General features: G+C 41.7%; 2 protein-coding genes across 7 annotated transcripts in view; one reads left to right on the forward strand and one right to left on the reverse strand.

Annotated features, from left to right (window-relative positions):
- atad2b (ATPase family AAA domain containing 2B) overlaps window positions 1–7,346 on the reverse strand; it is a 57,332-nt gene extending 49,986 nt beyond the window's left edge. Inside the window, exons 1-11 of one of the 4 annotated variants that reach the window (XM_061811954.1) lie at window positions 6,806–7,346; window positions 3,495–3,649; window positions 2,800–2,831; window positions 2,551–2,698; window positions 2,201–2,300; window positions 1,796–1,919; window positions 1,573–1,716; window positions 1,421–1,493; window positions 1,245–1,346; window positions 701–812; window positions 497–612 (exon numbers count right to left, since the gene is read on the reverse strand). In XM_061811954.1, the coding sequence (XP_061667938.1) occupies window positions 497–612; window positions 701–812; window positions 1,245–1,346; window positions 1,421–1,493; window positions 1,573–1,716; window positions 1,796–1,919; window positions 2,201–2,300; window positions 2,551–2,698; window positions 2,800–2,831; window positions 3,495–3,649; window positions 6,806–6,904 (1,205 nt within the window). In that variant the 5' untranslated portion in view covers window positions 6,905–7,346. Of the gene's footprint in view, window positions 1–496; window positions 613–700; window positions 813–1,244; window positions 1,347–1,420; window positions 1,494–1,572; window positions 1,717–1,795; window positions 1,920–2,200; window positions 2,301–2,550; window positions 2,699–2,799; window positions 2,832–3,494; window positions 3,653–6,805 lie in introns of those variants that run through there. The other 3 variants (XM_061811957.1, XM_061811953.1, XM_061811958.1) reach the window with 3 other exon arrangements.
- A 1,366-nt stretch (window positions 7,347–8,712) lies between these two features.
- ubxn2a (UBX domain protein 2A) lies at window positions 8,713–13,456 on the forward strand. 3 transcript variants are annotated; one of them, XM_061812238.1, is made up of 7 exons: window positions 8,713–8,852; window positions 9,135–9,188; window positions 9,417–9,528; window positions 9,598–9,707; window positions 9,789–9,926; window positions 10,969–11,130; window positions 12,408–13,449. In XM_061812238.1, the coding sequence occupies exons 2-7, from the start codon at window positions 9,154–9,156 to the stop codon at window positions 12,745–12,747; spliced, it is 897 nt and encodes a 298-aa protein (XP_061668222.1). In that variant the 5' UTR covers window positions 8,713–8,852; window positions 9,135–9,153; the 3' UTR covers window positions 12,748–13,449. The 3 variants fall into 3 exon arrangements, with proteins under 3 accessions (XP_061668222.1, XP_061668221.1, XP_061668223.1); XM_061812237.1 differs by lacking the exon at window positions 8,713–8,852 and adding an exon at window positions 8,863–9,059 and having other exon boundaries at window positions 12,408–13,456; XM_061812239.1 differs by lacking the exon at window positions 8,713–8,852 and adding an exon at window positions 8,870–9,059 and having other exon boundaries at window positions 12,481–13,448.
- The last annotated feature ends 4,987 nt before the right edge of the window (window positions 13,457–18,443 follow it).

The following is an 18,443-nucleotide window of genomic DNA, read 5'->3' on the forward strand; positions in this document are numbered from 1 at the left end:
AGGCAAGGTAGGAAAGACCTACATAAAATAAAGCTCAGAGAATTTTAAAGGTCACGGTATTAATTATTGGATTCATGAGTTAATTGGCCAATTTTCACGAAAGTTTTAAACAACTCCTTCCGCATTAACGAGAAGGACAAACGTGGTCTCAAATGGAACAAAATTGTGGAAATTTTAGCCAGCAGAATAACAGACGCGATTTAATAACTGAGGTGCGGTCACTGCACAATGTTGTGCGTATGCCGTATTTGTGTTTCAGTGAATTATGTCACTTGTTTGTTGCTTTTCCATTAAAGTTGCGTAATGAAATACGGACATGTTTTGGAACAAATAAAGCCCTCGCTCAATAGATGCAATTATTGCATAATTCTATAGTTGAAAATGTAAATGTTGTAAATTTACTTGATAGTTGAGTTATTTCCATAATTGACGTCGGGATCAATAAAGTAGCCAACTTCCTGGAAATAAATTTATGGAAAAAAAGGTTTGTACTCACCGAGGAGGTTGAATCTTGAACCTCTCAAAGACCTCTGGATACAGAAGCGGGAAGACCACCATCTCTTTCAGGGACTGGATGTGATTCGCGAGGCCGCCTACTTGGTCGAATCTCACCTGAATGAGAGCATGCGTTAATTTTTTTTTTTTTTTTAAATAACAATCACAACCGCAGTGGTCTCACGTGAGAGAGGAATGGACTCACTGAGGTGTCGAGGCTCATGGGGTCGACATCGGCAAGGCTGGCACCCGCTTTTGTCCTGTCGCGCAGGACGCCACTCGCCAGGTCCTCTGCCCTCAAGTTCATGGGCAGACACCTGCGAGATAAAAGTCGTTGCTTAGCAGAAGTCCACAAAGAAGCCACAATCCAAATGTATTTTTAATGTCAAAATAAAAGTGGATCACCGGCCAAAAATGAGATTGAACAGAAGAATTAAGCAACCCTTTGGCATTATTGTCAACTGAATGACATTATTGCACTAATAACTAAGTGAATCCATTTGATCAGAATAATTTTTTTTTCCTTCTTTGGGTTCTCATAACAGATAAAAAAAAAAATAAAATAAACCTACAGGGAAAAGACAAAAAATACTAACACTAATGGTGATCTTTGTCTCAAATGGCCCCTTTTTTAGTTGGTTCTGGTGGTATTTTTGTTTCACTTCTGGATCAGATTTGACAACTCAAAAATCTAAACCTCACTGATCAAAATCAGAATAACGGCAAAAAAAATCTGAGCATCTTCTCACCTGTTCCTGGCCCGAGTCATGCTTTTGCTTTTCCTCCTCTCAAACCGCTCCTCATCAGAGGACGAGGTCGTGTCGCTGCTGTGGATGGCGTATTTCTTTATTCTAATTTTAAAAAAACGAGGGGCAACTAAATTTATTAAGTTGGATTCCAACTACCAGCATTTAGCACCACTGACCGTATATGGCTTCTTCTTGCTGGTCTGTGGGTGTCAAAGAGCGTGGGGTTGCTTTGCTTCCTGTTCACTGGTTCTGAGGACGTGAAATGAGATCAGATTGTTCGCAATTTGCCGTTACGGAAAAAAGACGCAACGAAAAGCACGGTGGTTACCAATCGGGGGTGCCTCGTATCTTTGTACAGTCTTGCGCTGCCTCAGATTGTAGGGCCTGTCGTTTCCCTCCCCAGCTTCCTCCGCTTCATCCCCGTCGTCATCCTCGTCCTCGGCGTCCTCCTCCTCTTCTTCCCCGTGAGATTCTGCTCGTTTACAAAACATTTTCCCCATCGTTTACTCGGCTGATTCCTAAAGATCTACCTCCGTGAGTCAGGAAATCACCTTCCGTGCCCTCCTCCTCTTCCTCCTGCGTTTTACTCATGACTTTGTGGTGGGCGGGCAGGCTGAACGTGTTGCGGCGCATGGACTTCCTCCGCTTCACCCGAGAATACATGTCCATGTTTTCCTGAAAGAAGAATCGGATCACATTGATTGTTAGTTCTAGAACAGTGACTGAAAAATGTTTTACACCAAGTATGTCGATGTTAAAAAAGAAAAAATGCTCTCCACGTAACACCATAAAAACCAACAAGAGTTAATCCGAATTCAAAATTAAAAACATCTAAACAGTACTTGGTCACGGATTCTATCAAGTACCACCAGTGGTATCAGTACCATATTTTTGACAATCACTAATCTTTTTTTTTTGTTAGTTTTTACATTTTATTTTATTTTTTTTACTCATACCTCCTCTGTCTCTCTGGTCCACATGCGGAGACGCTCCACCTCGCGGTTCTGCCTGATGCTGCTAATGTTGTCCATCTCCTGGAGGACGGCCTCAGCGGTGCTGCAAAAATATCGAACACAGCAACTTGATGCATTGAAGGCTTGAACAAGAGGGATTCTTTATAAAAAATGGATGAGTGTGTATGCAAAACACACAGACGTATACCAATAAACATGCTAGGGTAGATGATTGTTGCATGTCAAGATTAATTTCCACGTTCATCCTCAAGGGTAGGAGGTTCCGAAAGTGGACCCAAATTGAGACACGGGTCCATTTTCAAGTCTAAAATGAGCATTGCCAACCCGCTTACCTGTTGACCAGCTGGTCAAACAGCAGGCTCTGGTTGAGGTGTGCAAACTGGCTCTTCTTCACGCGGCAACTCCTCTTCAGCTCCCCGTGACCGTTCATATGCGAGTGGTCGCCCTGCCCCAGCTCCTCCTTCCGGTGCCCCATGTGGCCTGTGCATGCAATAAAAAAATAAACTAGCAATTAAATCAGGAATTCTTTCTCAGGTGATATTTTTTTTTTTTTTTAGGTTGAATGCCTTGTGTAGTATTACCGTGCCCGTTTTGCATGATACGAGATGATAACCTGGAAATGATAAACAGGATTTGTTTTAGGCTTCTTGCGCTGATCTGGTGATGTAGTACTCACAAAAGGTTAGCAATTTTGGGCTTATGTGTGAAATGTCTGAAGAGGAGAATTCAGAAAAAAAAATGTTTTACCCAGTCCATTTCCTGATTCACTTTAAATTAGTATTTAAACGGTCCTTTTTTTATCATGCTGTTCACATTTTTGACATTTCTGAGATCAAGACTTGTTAAATGAGCAACAGTACGTCACCATTTCGCCACTTCTCACAGGAAGTGGCAACAAAATATATCATGTTATGGAGTGTCAGCAAACGGGTAACAACAGAGATCAGGACAGACTGGAAGAGTCCCAGACAAGTGAACATCCTTGGAAATTAATAGGATCAATTCATGGTTCAAATTCCCAAGGTGATTTTTGACATTTCTCTCCTTGTAAGAGAACAGTAAGTTGTCCAAAAGGTACTGAAACATTTGTCATGAATAGTTGGACATGCGTATTGAAAAGCTTAGAAAAGGTCAAATTAAGTTCACCTGTCCAGGTTATTGTCCATTTTAGCTTTGTCGTGAAATTTCACTCAAAAGAGGAATATCCCTAACTTTTTGTGAGTAGTGTATGAATTGATACACACTTAAACAGTAAAATAACGTTAAGCAAGCCGACCTGGTGCGGTAGGTGGGAATGTCCCAGCTCACCCTCTGGCTTTTGGTCTGGGGCGAGGGCGAAATGTCGCTGGAGCTGGGCTCGGACGTCATCTCCCTGTGGGGACGCTTGGCGGGCGGGCTGAGTGGCGGACTGCTCACGTCACTATTCATCTCCTTCTGGTCCAGTGAGACAATGACGTTAAAGAAATGGTGGGGGGGAGGGGGGTGCCGTTTGACACTAGTCTGCCATAAACATAAATGAAAAACATTAATTGTAATGCTAACATGTGCCAAGTGACCACGTTGCCATCCATCCATTTTCTTAGCCACTTATCCTCACAAGAGTCGCGGGGAGTGCTGGAGCCTATCCCAGCTGTCAACGGTCAGGAGGCGAGGTACACCCAGAACCGGTTGCCGGCCAATCGGCAGGGCACATTGAGACAAACAGCCGCACTCACAAATCACACCCGTGGGCAATTTAGTGTCTCCAATCTATGTTGCGTGTTTTTGGGACGTGGGAGGAAACCGGAGTGGCCGGAGAAAACCCACGCAGGCACGGGGAGAACATGCAAACTCCACACAGGCAGGTCCGGTATTGAACACGAGACCTCAGATCTGTGAGGCCAACGCTTTCCAGGTGATCTATCGTATGTCTAACATTTCTGACAATAAAGTTACTTGAACATATTCTTACGCCACCTGGCAAACTAGAACTAAATGTTGGAAGACCTTCCAACTGGATAATCATTTGTGTCTGGGTGTACAGTATATCTCTTTTTAGGATAATGTCCAGTGGCAACACAGGAAGTTATGCATTTGTTTACTATGAAGACGCTTTCTTTCTCTCGCACCGTCAAGTGTTTCTACAGGCCTTTTTGGAAAATAAAAGCAAAGCTTTACACCACCTTTCCCTCTTAACCTTTGAGGAATGTCATGGGGTCAAGGACAGAGTAAAAAGGGGCTTCCTTTCAAACATAGGAAAAGACAGAACTGTTTAAAATGAATTCGACTGCACTTTTCCCCACCAGTGTCAATGCGCCATGGCAAGTATTGCTGACCCAAGTCTCTAGCGTGCTTCCTTTTCTTTTATTTTTTAAATGACCTTATTCCATCAATCAAAATTTGATCTCTCACACATTTCTATCTCTATAATATTTTGAGTTCAAAGCAGTTTCTGATAAAAATAGTAATATTATTCCTTATATTATTGAAGCTATTTTTATGTTCACATTGCTGCACATTACTGACACTATTTTGTCTCTGTGTATGTATTATTTTTTTATATTATTTTGCTATTAAAATGTTTTTTTAAGTCTTCCTACTCAAGCTCAACCATCTTCAGGTCGCTTAGCCACTTTTTATTCTTCCACAGTCTTTGTTGGTGGCCTGTTGCTTTATGAATGAATAAATATTGCTGCCATAAAAGATTGTGTGCAACGTATCCTCTTTCCCTTTGTCTAGGTTAAGAGTAACCTGTGCTTAAAGGTTAAAAAAAAAAAAAAAAAGTTTTCTACTTTATTCTCTCTCATGTGTTTGTTTCGCTCGCATTCTCTCTGCATCAAGCTGTCGTTCAAATTTTTTAAACATTTAGTATTACATTTAATGTAATCACAAGACCAATATTCTGACCGCATAAAATAGCTCAATATCGATCATGTAATGACAAAAATAGCAAACACCTTAAAAAAAAGAAACTAATAGTAGAATCTTACAGAGACAAACATGAAGCTTCAAATTTTCTGAATTTGTGTTGATTTAAAATGACATTAGGCAATGGATGATATTAAATAAAAATAGAAAAAACAAGTGTAAAAAATAAAATAGCTGTTCAGCTATTAAAACAATTCTTGCAGCTGCTGAGATGCGCGTAAATATTGTGACGTGTGTAACATTGCTGTAGGTTAAAGAGTGAGACATGCAGATGTGCATATTTTGCATTATCATTAAGCTAGTGCACTTTCATTATTTAATCCTCCTTCTTTTACATGTCAGTTTTACAGTCAACGTCAAATGGGAGTGACAAACCACTTGCAGCAAGGACTCTTATTTGGAGAATTGTTGGTTATCTGTTGTACTGCACAAAGCAGCTGGGGGAAAAATGGTAGCACAAAGACTTGATGTCATCTTGGTTTTGACAGCTTGAGGTATCACAATACTTCTTTAGTAGTCATACCATGCAACCAGAATTATGACATGAGTGTGTTGCTTTCTCTTTCTGTAGACTATGTCTGTAGGAAGATGTCAAACTTTTGTTTACAATTTCATTTTTTTCCTGTCTTCCCCCTTTATGCTTGTATGCCACTCATTCTGTCACTATGCTGATGTTAAGTGGTAACTGAGGATGTTGAGGAATTGTTTGTTTAGCATAATTGGGAGTAACAATTAGTAATCGTTTGTCTTTATTCATGTTTCTAGCTTTCTTTAGCCCTCCTTTCCTTTCTGGAAGATGATGTCAACAATCACAGTGCCCTCGTCTTACATTGTTTTCCTCCAACTCGCCTCTGATGTTCCTGTCACTCACATTGTGACTGTAAAACCAAGTCTGTATCTATGTCAAGTTGTAACTCTTGATATTTTATAATAAGGCTGTGTTTTCCCACCCTCATTCTCTTTACATTGTGGCACAAATGGGCTCACAGTCGGTTTTAAGGTCACAAAATGGAACCAAACCTCGGATGAATTTACTGTATCATCTTTACTATCTTAACTTAAATGAGTCAATTTTCCAATAATGCACATGTGTAGTATTAATGCCGTAAAAGTTCACCAAGTTCAGATTTGTCTATGCGGGACGCGAGCCAGCCAACTGTTGTGATCCCTTCCCCCACAACAAGGCTAACCTGTCGGGCTAGCCTTAGCTCCAACTCCGCTCGTGCTTTCACCCCAGCACAAAAAAAAAAGTGTGAAATGTTTCCACAAAGGGAGGCAAGCGTCAGCCGGGGCGACCGTCCGCCGAAAGCCCGCGGTGGGGTTCGCGTGAGGGTTCCGGACCGGGCGAGCCGACGCGAGCCGAAGTCCCCCGTGTCCAACTGGCAAACACAAAGGGAACTCAACTTGAAGCTACCCGCTAACGCGACTAGCCTCGGCTTCCAACGAGTTTTAAATGAGGTTCGACTTTAATGACAGGCGCGCGGACCGCGGGGTCCTGGTGCTCGCTTGGGTGTCATCGTAGCCCGGCGCGTGTCAACCCCGGCGCCGGCGTTATGTCGCCTGGGAACGATGTGAGAGTCGCTCCCTCCCAGGCCACGGCTACGGCTTCAACTAGCGGCGGCTGTGCTAGCTCACCAAAGGGGGTGGAAAAAAAAAAAAAAAAGGGGGAAACCGGCTTACATGTTCGTCGGAGTTGCGGTCGTTCCTCGACGACGAACGGGTCCTGGAGGAGATGAAGTGGCCGCTGCCCGGCCGCGAGCTGTTACGCGTGTTCACCATGTTTAGTCTGGCTTGAAAAGCTTCCCAACCGGTCCCAACACTGGCTCATCGAGCACAGCTCCGAGGCGCCATTTCTCTCTCTCTCTCCCTCTCTCTCCCTTTCTCTCTCTCTCTCTCTCTCTCTCTCTCTCTCTCTCTCTCTCTCTCTCTTTTCTCTCTTTCTTTCTTTCTGTACAGTACACAATGTTTCTCTTTACGATGATGTCAAGTTACTGTCTTTAAAGTCCCCCTAAAGTGGCAATAAGTGTCCTCTGAGAAGAATGTTGTGAGCAACCCTGCCAAATTTCAGTGGATTGAAACAATCGCCAAGTTTATAAAATGAGATTTCAAAAATCATAACAAATAAATATGAGTGAAGCCGTTTTCTCCGCTCTCAAACGCTGTTCTGTTTCATCTTTTTTTTACGACTAGGCGTAACTTGTGTACATCGTTCCGGATAATTACACCGCTCGTCACTTTATATGTCTGCACATTGTGTCTCTTTATGATGACTGAAGGATGTTCATAATTGTTTAATTATTAAAGTTTCGGTTTTTTCTCTTTCTACTCTTGTTGTGTAATCAGCCTCTCTCACTTTCTTTCTGCACAGTATGCACTTCTTTATGATGATGATGTGGTAACTCAGATAAGCACGGGAAAAAACGGATAGATGAAACTGATTTACCATTAAAATGACTTTCAATTTTACTTTTTTGCGCTCTCCTGCTCAATTTGTGTGTTTCTCTTACTTTCAGTACAGTATGGCCCGATATCAAGCGTTAACACAAAAACCTGTGTCATTATTTTTGGTTACACTATTGTAGTGGATTAAAAGCATTAAAATACACAATAAAATTGAGTAAAGAATGTTTTTTTTTGTAAATTTCTCCCTTTGCATATGATGCATGATATGTTGATGTTCTCTGTCTTGCATTTTTGTTGTCTCTCATTCTCTGTTTAGACTGATGTCAAGTTAGAAATCAACAAAGGCAAAGTAGTTTTTTTAAGTATTTTTGACACTGACTTGTTTTTATTTGTATAGATTTTTTGTACCTGGAGATTATTACATGTTGCTATGTATGATTTATCGTTGCTATTTTTAAAAATTCAGGGTTGCGTCAGGAAGGGCATCCGGCGTAAAAATTGTGCCAAACATATGTGCGTTCATCTGAGATGACACGCTGTGGCGACCCCGAAAGGGACAAGCCGAAAGAAACTTACTTTTACTTTATTTCTCATCTATCTAGTGCAGGAGTGTCACTCATTTTTGTCACGCGCCACATTGTAGTTGCGGTTTCCCTCCGAGGGCCGTTATGACTGTGAAACCATAAAAACCACCTCATCATATTTACACACCAAATTTATGAACTAGCTTTGGAATCGTAAATAAAGATGAAATGGGGGATTTTCAACTATTGTTCATGTTTGGTAAGACAAAAATGCTTGTAATATACCGTTATCTTTTATTTTATTTTGGTACAGATTTTCACAAGAATCCAGGAAGTTGACACATAATTCGCCTTCGTGGGCCACATATAACCACGTCCATTATTATTATTATTATTATTATTATTATTATCTAGCCTACAACTGTTGCCACTCATGAATACTACACTACTGTAAATTGCAACTGTTTATTTTATCAGGCAACGCGAAAACAGTAATACAATTAAAAGTTTATAACTGGCAATGATTTAAGAGTGTCATTTGCACTATGTTAATCCTCTTAAAATGTAATCTCTCTCGCTTTTACTCTTTTGTTCCTTTGTTTTAAGAATTACATGGCATAAAATGCTTCTTGATCTCGCAAGCATTTGACAACAGATGATCAAAAGTAAACATCATTGCGACTCTACTGGCCAATTTACGGCGGAGGGTGTTGACGTCAGAGAGCTGCTGCCGTAAATTGCTCCAGTCACCTGCAGATGTTTTATCCGCGGATTTGCCGTCAAAACATACACACAGACTGGTAAATTGTTCTTTTACCTAAGTTACATTTTCCCAAATGTTGTTTTGTTAATTTTAGTTAAATCTCAATACAGTGCCGCGTTGATTTTGTTGCCTCATCGCCCACGTTCGTTATTGATAACCTACGATGTTCCTCAATTATAATATTGACCATTTAAAAAATATACGTCCTTTGCAAATGTGAGGAAGCTTTATAAGAAATGACGCGGTAAAGTCACTTAAATGTTCTCAATAGCCTCCCTTTTGAATGCTTGTCCTATATGTTTGCTGTTTTTGATTTCAGATGGACAAGGCAAGACGACATGATCCACAATGACACCGAAGATGATGACAATTGGTAAGAAAAATGGTTATTTTCGTGAAATTGCAACACAGGAGTAGTTAGATTCCATTTTTTATCTGGGGCTTGATACACTACTTGCGCAAAGTTTGAAAACTGTTTCGTGTTGTTGATTGGAAAACTATCTTAAAAGCTTTGACCGCTACATTATGTGTCCATTATAATAGCTTACAATAAATGGCATTAATAGTGTAATTTTGGTCATATAAAATATTGTATCAAAAGGGTTGCCAGCGATGACAACGAAGAGGAGGCTCCCATGCGGTGTAGCTTCTCCGTGGAAGACCTCCTAGATGAGGTGGAGAAGATCTGCTATGATGCCTCGGGTACAGCTAAGGTCAGTAATAAATTGTTTAAGTGTTATTGCTGTTTAATTGTATAGGTATTAATGGCCACATCCACACAGGTGGAGATGGTGGTGCGTCTCTGGAAGGACGGCTTCACCGTCAACGACCAGGAGTTCCGCAGCTACTCGGTCCCTGCAAACCAGGAATTCCTGGAGGCCATCAAAAGGGGGCGAGTTTCCATTTTATAGTCAGAATTCCGAAAGATCACGTCACGCAAGTATCTTCATAAGTGTTGCGATCGTCAAAACAGGGAACTTCCGGCAGAGTGGGAGAGCCGAGCGGAGGAGGAGGAACTGGAGGTCAACGTGGAGGATCTGACGGAGGAGGAGTACGTTCCCAGGAAGAAGGTTTTCCACCCTTTCAGCGGGAGAGGATACCGGCTCGGCAGGTGAGGAAGGGGCCATGAAGTCTTTATATCGTACCGAAAACAGTGAAATTACCGTCGAGTTATCATCCCGGGTGTCAGTAAAATGTCTTGTTTCATATTTTACTCAATGGAGGCAGTCCTTCATTATACTTAAAAATGACAATGAACATTTCAATCTGCCATTCGGTGGTCCAAAAATCTAAAAAATTCCTCATTATGTGAAACTAAGTAACAAGAAAAATAATTTTGGTAAAATACATTTTTAAAAAGATACATTTGAATATAAATTCATGATTACAAAACATTTGTAACACAAAGGTCTTGAATTTGATGTAATCCCCCCCCCCTAAAAAATGTGATAAACTTTAAAGTACTCCTCAAAATAAATTTGAAGTGCCTTTAAAACAACAAAATAAAATAATTTAATACTGAAATCAAATTAGATCGAATAATTTCTATTCTTTATATTTTTCATTTTTCTTCACTGTATTTCAGAATTTCTTTTGAGAAAAATGAAAGCTATTGTGAACAAATTTTTCATCATCAATCATTTTTTATTTTCAAAAAATCATTCTATGGATAATGGATTTGGATTATTAATTTCATAAACATTTCAGATTCAGGATCAGATTTGTGTGCATTATATATGGATATGCGTGCTTTAAAGATTATTTTTAAATATCTTTAAAATAATATTGGATCGTGAGAAACATTTCTATTACATTTCTATAAATCACCTTGAATGATTTAAAAAAATAATTTCTTTAATTGTTTGAAAAGGCTGAGAATCGTTTTTCATATTGCATGTGTGGATAAGATTTATGGAAAATAGATGGTTTGATTATTTCCATGTTCTAGACTGGGTAGAGGGTTTCTCCTTTTCACCCGTTGACTATTCTACCACTTGCCACAAGATGTCGCTCACAATCCAAACAAACTAAGCGGGTCACGGCGTCACCCTGACAAGCTGCAAAAAAAAAGCGCCGTCTTCATTTTCTCCTCCCACCATCATTATGTGTATCATAGATACACGCTTAATCTGAGGTATGTGTGGCTATTGCAGCGTGGCGCCTCGTGTGGTGGCCCGCTCGCCGTCGGTGCACGACGACGGCGAATCTCCCCCCATTCCCATGGTAACCCTGGACCACGCCCTGCCCGTCACCTCTCTGCAGCTCTGGTTGGCCGACGGCCGCAGGCTGGTGCAGCGCTTCAACCTATCGCATCGGTGCGTATAAACGTCGCCGGCAAAACAGAAAAAAAAAAATCCTTAATCTGCAAGTTTGGCAAAATCGCCAGACCCAGAAGAATCCTGCCCCGTTTAGATTATGTAACGCTAAACATAATCTGAGATGGGTTGCGTCGATCAAATCCCAGCAGGGCGATGCGTTGCGTAACCCCCCCCATGCAGCGTTTATGTAACGGGGGCGAGGAGCTCAAGGATGGAGCGAGCCTCCGACCTTCGCCGCCGTCCACTGCGAGCGGGAGATCGGCGGTGCTCATGAATAATAGAGATCCCCCTCCCTCGCTCAAATGTGGAGAAAGTACAAGACGAGTTGTCACTTTTTTTCCCCCCCTATAGGAAATTATGCAAATACAAATAGATTATCACAGTCCAACTGCCAATAACTGTAGCACAAAATCAAACATGAGTAAATTACAGTTCATTTTTTTTGTAAAAAGGGGGCATTTTTTTCACTTTTTTTCCCCTCATTGGGTTACATCTTTTTTTCCAATAACCTTACATTTTTCCTCATGTAATCTCCTGTTCTTGTAAAATTCAGACTTTTTCATCTTAAATCATAACTTTCTTGTCTGTCTTTTTAACCATAATTATTTGCTTGTTATCTAGATTTAAACATTTTTGAAATATATATATTTTTTGCAACAGTCCAAGTTTTTCTTATGAAAGTGAGTGTTTTGTAAAATAACTTTTTTCCCCTCTTAGTTTTCAGGCTTTGATTGTTATTCCAAAAAAATAAAATTTCTGAAAACTATAACTAATAAATTTTCTGACTAATTTATTATTATTGTTCCCCACCATATCCCTTTTTTTAACTTCTAAATTTGTATTTTTTTGCGCGATATTACAAATTTTTCTTCAAATATTTTCACTTCATTCTTGTAAAGTCTTTTAAGATTGACTCTTTATTTTCTGTCCTTTATCTTTGCATGACCACTGCGTTAATTTTACATATAGTAATTTACACTAAATACCATAGCATAAACTCTCGAGCTATTTTGAGTTGTAGTATTACCATTTCATTCTGGTCTCACGGATATACCAAATTTTATTTTCCACAATGTTTATTTTTTTTTCATTTAAAATTACAGCTACGAATTTATTTCTTGTAAAATGTTGACTTTAAATTCTCATGATATTTAGATGTAATTCCTTTAAAATAATTTATATTTTTCCCCCATATCATGATTTTTTTTTAAACTTGAGAAAACAACAAGTGGTCTAGGATTTATACATTTTTTTTCCCCCAAATTGTACATCAGGAGGGCGTCTGCATTTGAAGCATCCCTCGTTTCCGCCCTGACTCCCGTCTCCCCGCCTTCCCCCCTTGCTCAGGATCGTAGACGTTCACGACTTTGTGTCGCGCTGCCAGAGGAGCTGCCCCCCTTTCGTCTTGACCACGTCGCTTCCCGTGCGGGAGCTCCACGACCAAGACCTGAGCCTCGAAGCGGCGGACTTGACCAACGCCGTCATCGTCCAGCGGCCCCTCAACACGCACGCCCCCTTTGCCCCATAATCCACCTTCCGTTCACCTTCCATATCCATATTTACATCCATTCAAATGAATCGGCACCACAACAAAACAGTCTTCCCAAATTGTGATTGCCATTTTTATGCACTTTTTCAAACCTGGACACTGCTTGCGTTTTGAGGTTTGCCTTGGTTTTTAAACATCTACTCATTTTTGAATGTACCATGTTACGTGCCTGCATTATTTCCATCCAATACATTTATTCAAAAACTAAAACGCAAAGCTCTTTTTTTTTTTTCATTTTTTTTATTTACTCTCTTGAGCGAAGCAAGACCATTAACATGTTTTATTTTGCTAAATATGTCAGATAGAGGGCGGCACAGTGGATCAGCTGGTAAAGCGTTGGCCTCGCAGTTCTGAGGACCCGGGTTTGATTCCAGCCCTGCCTGTGTGGAGTTTGTATGTCCTCCCTGTGCCTGTGTGGGTTTTCTCCTGGTGGGCACTCTGGTTTCCACCCACATCCCAAAAACTTGCAACATTAATTGGACAGTCTAAATTGCTCCTTGGTGTGATTGTGAGTGTGGCTGTTTGTCTCCATGTGTCCTGCGATTGGCTGGCGACCAGTTCAGGGTGTCCCCCTCCTGCTGCCCGTTGAGAGCTGGGATAGGCTCCAGCACTCCCTGTGAGGATAAGCGATAAAAGAGAATAGATGGATGGATGTCAGATAGACTGACAAAATAATGGAAGATCTGGAAAGCCCTCAACAATAGCTTGAATATGACATATGAGTTAAATCTTGCTATTAAATATCTAAAAAATTGTATTGCCTATTTTTATGACCAGGAACATTTCGGGTGCCAATATTTTTGGTCATGACTGTATATAACCGATGTATTTTTCGCATAAAACATTGGCAACCCAGGGTTACTATACAATACTACAATACCTGAACTCCTCTTCTATTGTGTCGTTACATTGTTATTATCACTTCAAATTTTCCAACATTTGGGGTGCTTTCCTTGACAAGGAGATGACGAGCACCACCGCGTGACGATTTAGGCCGAATCCCGAGAATGCATCCGCCGTCGTCTGATTTCATCAAAACCGCCGCGGGGAAATGGGAATGAGGGTCGTTCCCCTGCTTGGATGAGGAGTCTTTTTAAGCGTGGACTCCTTCCCTTCAACACCCCCCCCCCCCCCCCCATTCTCCTGGGCCCAACGCTATTATCCGTCGTCAATATTTCAAAGCCGGCAGAGGAACGCGCGCAGGAGACGGGATTAGCGGACGTGAACGGTCAAGGTCAGGACGGCGGCAGTGTGGGGGACGTTCTCGATTCCTCTGACTTTCACACTGATGCACTTTGCAGGATTCCGAACTGGATTCTTCGGTTAAGGTGTGGACGAGGAGATGGGAGGAGAGAGTTTCGGCGAAAGGAGGGGGGGGGGGGCTAAAAGCAGGCATATTTCCTTTGTGTTCCATATTTCATAAGTAAAAGCGTGCAGGGAATTACTTTCAAGTTCTCAAGTCTGATTTTGCACATTCCCCTTTGTGGATTGCGGGGGGCGTAGCCACGTCAATGTGGGTCATGTGATTGACGGATCACTTGTGATGTGTTTCTACTGTCACAATAGGAATCCCCCCGGTGGAGAGGCAGGAAAAAGATTTCTAAAACATCCACATTTGGTGCGATTGTGTGGGAAATTTTAGATGTGGCCCGTATTTTTGGAACGGTACTGTTTGGGGTACCAATGGCTGTATTCCCTCATTTGGACGCCAGGCTCCCGTATCCTACTCGTAACAAGGTAATCCAGGGGTTTCAAACTCATTTTTGTTGCGGGCCGCATTGTAGTTACGATTTCCCTAAGAGGGCCGTTATGACTGTGAAACCATGAAAATCTGAAATTTAGGAGTTAGTTTTGGAATCAGAAATCAAGGGTAATGGGTTTTTGAACTATTGCTGATGTTTGGGTACACAATAATGCCGGCAGTATTTCAACGTTATCATTTATGACGTGACAATTTGAAATTTTGGGACAGATTTTTGTCGCGAACCGACGGTGCACGGGCGGACCCAGATGCAGGACTCCCAGACGAGGACATGATGTTCAGTGGGTTTTATTATAACGAAAGTTGTGCAATACAACACAGTCCGGAAGGCAGGATCCAAAACTCAAGAAACAATGTCCAATAACAATAAATAAACAAAAGAGCATAACAAAAGCATGAGTGGACTGTAATGGCGCAGTGGATGAGTAACCCTGGTTGTGGGAAAGCATACACAGTGACAAAACTCCAACTTAAATAGTCACAGTGCCCAATGTGAAGCAGCTGTGACCGGCGGGCCGGATCTGGCCCACAGGCCTTGAGTTTGACACCTCTGAGGTAATCTGTCAATCGCGTACAAAACATTGTATCCTGCAGTTCAGGTATTGAGGTTTGTACTTTTGGGTATCAAAAGCTGTACCTCTGCATACCAATTCCGTATTGCTTGGATATCAGTGGCATACCCCACTACTGTTTGGACGGTGCGGTACCCAGATCCATACCCTACTGTGACATAGAGTTTGAGTATGAAGCACATTTAGACTGCTGAAGTAGTGTGAATATTTACTCATATACACTGTTCCATATTAATAAACCATCCCCTGAGTTGAACCCTATTGAGAATTACTGGAGTATTCTCAAGCAACAAATTCATGAGAGAGAGGAAGTTCAGGAGCTCCGGGAGGTTCCAGTCGTTTCTCGTTTATTGCCAGGGCAACATTCCATACATCCCCATAATAAATATAAATACTGTATGTCAGGGTTGTCAAAATCCTTTTTGCCACCGGCCTCTGAGGGCCATTATGATTGTGAAACAATCAAAATTTTTTAATCGCCTCATTATCTTTGCACTGATTTGGAATCAGAAATCAAGGTAAATGGGTTTTTCGACTATTGTCGATGTTTGCTCACACAAAACTGCTTGCGAGATCTCAAAGTTGTCATTTGTGACATGGCCATGTGAAATTTTTAACAAAAATCATCGAAGATGACGCCTGATTTACCTTCGCGGGCCACATAAAACCATATGGCGGGCCAGATCTGGTGCACGGGCCTTGAGTTTGACACCCGTGCTGTATGCGAACTATCCATCCATCCATTTTCTATTGCCTCTTATCCTCACGGGGGTCATGGGGCGTGCTGGAGCCTATCCCAGCTGTCAACGGGCAGGAGGCAGGATACACCCCAAACTGGTCGCTAGCCACTCACAGGGCACATAGAGACAAACAACCAATGACACCTAGGGGCAATTTAGAGTGTCCAATTAATGTTGCATGTTTTGGGGGACCCGGGAGGAAACCGGAGTGCCCGGAGAAAACCCACGCAGGGATGGGAAGAATATGCAAACTCCACACAGGTGAGCCCGGGAGCGAACCCGGGACCTCAGAACTGCGAGCCCTACCCTTTACCATTTCCCACCGTGCCACAAATGTGAACTACTGACCTTTTTTTTTTTTTTTTAAGTCCTTGCAAAGGTAGTCGAAAACCCACAAATTACAATTCCAAAGCACAGAAAGGCCCTGGAAAATGTAACTGAAAAAAAAAAAAAATGTCATCGTGAGTTTTGTTGAAAAATTTGCAAGACAAACAAGGTGATACCGACCTATGCCAGGATACTATTAATAAAGCAGACGACGGGCGCTGCACGCATGACGATGCGGTAAACATTGAGCGATGATGTACTGTGGGAACGATGCGGCCGGTTTCTTCTCACAGGGCACACACCTCACCGGGGCTGAATCACCGCCAGCGACATGAAGCCAAACTTCATTGTTGGCATTCCAACCTGCCGCTGCTTAATTGCAGGTACCGGGTACCACCGATGCGAGTTGGAATGTCAGCATTTCGGGTCGGTCGGGACGCCTCAACGCTGGATTGTCGAGTGCGGGTCGGGCGAGAATGTATTTGTTTGTGTGTGTCTGGCATTAATCGACTGCTAACTTTTTTTGTTTTTTGTTTTTGACTGCAGGGCTTCCGTCTTATGCAAGCAGCTCCGCGGAAATGCGATTGTCATGTCGTGAGCCATCGGGGACGGTCTCTGGTTCAAACTGGTTCCGCTGATGATTCACCGTTTATCACAACGGGAGGTCACGTCCCGATTGATACGCTCGTGACACGTTAGTTACACCCCAAAATCGGCCCGTATGCTAAATTCAGCAAAATTACATCTAAAAGTCAAATTCATTTCTCCTCATTATTCAGCACTTTTCCTGTTTTTTAAGATGTTACTTTTATTGCAATTTCAATATTTATGGATGTGTTACAGTGTGTATCAGTTAAAGTGATTGAAATGTGATATGATTTTTGTCTCTATTTGGACCAGCAGGATTTTTTAAAAATGGCTTTTGTGTATCATAGGTCTATCTAATATTGTGACTTGACAGCAGTCAATTAAACTGAAATTGAACTTTTGCTTCAGTACTTTATCTAGATTGGATTGTCATTCACATAAAAAAGTGCATGTAATAGCCATAATAATAAGAATGATGATGATGATGATGATAACTGGTATTATTATTATCACTATTAGTTTATTAGATTATTTACGACAGTAACGATAATAACATTTTAAAATATCGCAACCTTTAATTATAAAGACAACGCACGATACACATTTGTATATTTGTTTATATGAATGAATCCTGCAGTACACGGTGACGGTCGCGCGGGGTCGCCGCTGCAGAGATCCGACCGCCGCCTTTCTCTCCGCCAGGCTGCCTACTCTGGTTGTTCTCCGCAGTCTCCTTCTCATCCCGCCCGGCCGCCGACGCTCTGCTGCCGGCGCACACACCCAACACAACCCGCCGCTGCACGGAGCTCGCCTCTCTTCCGCCAACAGCAGGTAAGACAAAGCATTTGTGTTTATTCACAACCCTTTTAATTTTTTTTTTTTTTTGCGTATATATGTGTTTTTATAAATATTCATTATTTATGTGCACTGCCAGGAATAGTAACGGACTCTTTTTTTTTTTTTTTTTGACACGGGACTCGCGTTGCATCCCGTTTGCACTCTGTGGACAAAACATTAGGTACAAACAATACTCACACGTACACACATGCACACGCAAATACACACACTGGTGAGGAAATTGTGCATTTGAAAAGATGCCGACTATGAATTATATAATATGACGATTACTTGTACTGTAAAGATAATAATGTTTGATTTTGATGTTATTAGTAAGTTAACAATGGATGTATTTTTATTATTGGGCTTGCTGTAGCACTTACAATGCATATTTTGGTTAAACGTGGTAACCATAACTGGGAGATCTACAGCACTGTAAATATGCCATAATAAACGTGTTATTCAATTAACAGCATACAACGTAAGCATCATTATCATTATGATGGATGTTTCTATTATTTTAGCCCTCCCGTGCAGCCTAATAAAACAAAAAATACCAACAGTTCTTCCTGTGATGTAGCAAGAATATTAACCATAATTGTGCTTTTTTTCCCCCCCACAAATGCATCAGAAGATGGTCCTGTGGGTTACACGGTGGTCATCTACAGACAAACTAATTAGATGAAAAAGAATTCATCATAGAGAAACCGGATGTGTAGTGGTACACACGCCTGCCTTTGGTGCGGGTAGCGTGGGATCGATCCCCGCTCGGCGCCAGTGTCGATATCTGCCCTGCGACTGACTGGCGACCAGTTCTGGGTGTAGTCGTCCTTTTGCCCGAAGCTAGCTGGGATAGGCTCCAGCTTTCCCGCAACCCTTGTAAGGATAACCGGCTTGGACCATGACATGACAGAATACATCATCATAAAAGTGTC

Source organism: Syngnathoides biaculeatus, chromosome 23 (genome assembly GCF_019802595.1).
Source record: "Syngnathoides biaculeatus isolate LvHL_M chromosome 23, ASM1980259v1, whole genome shotgun sequence".
In the NCBI taxonomy this organism is placed as follows: Eukaryota; Metazoa; Chordata; class Actinopteri; order Syngnathiformes; family Syngnathidae; genus Syngnathoides; species Syngnathoides biaculeatus.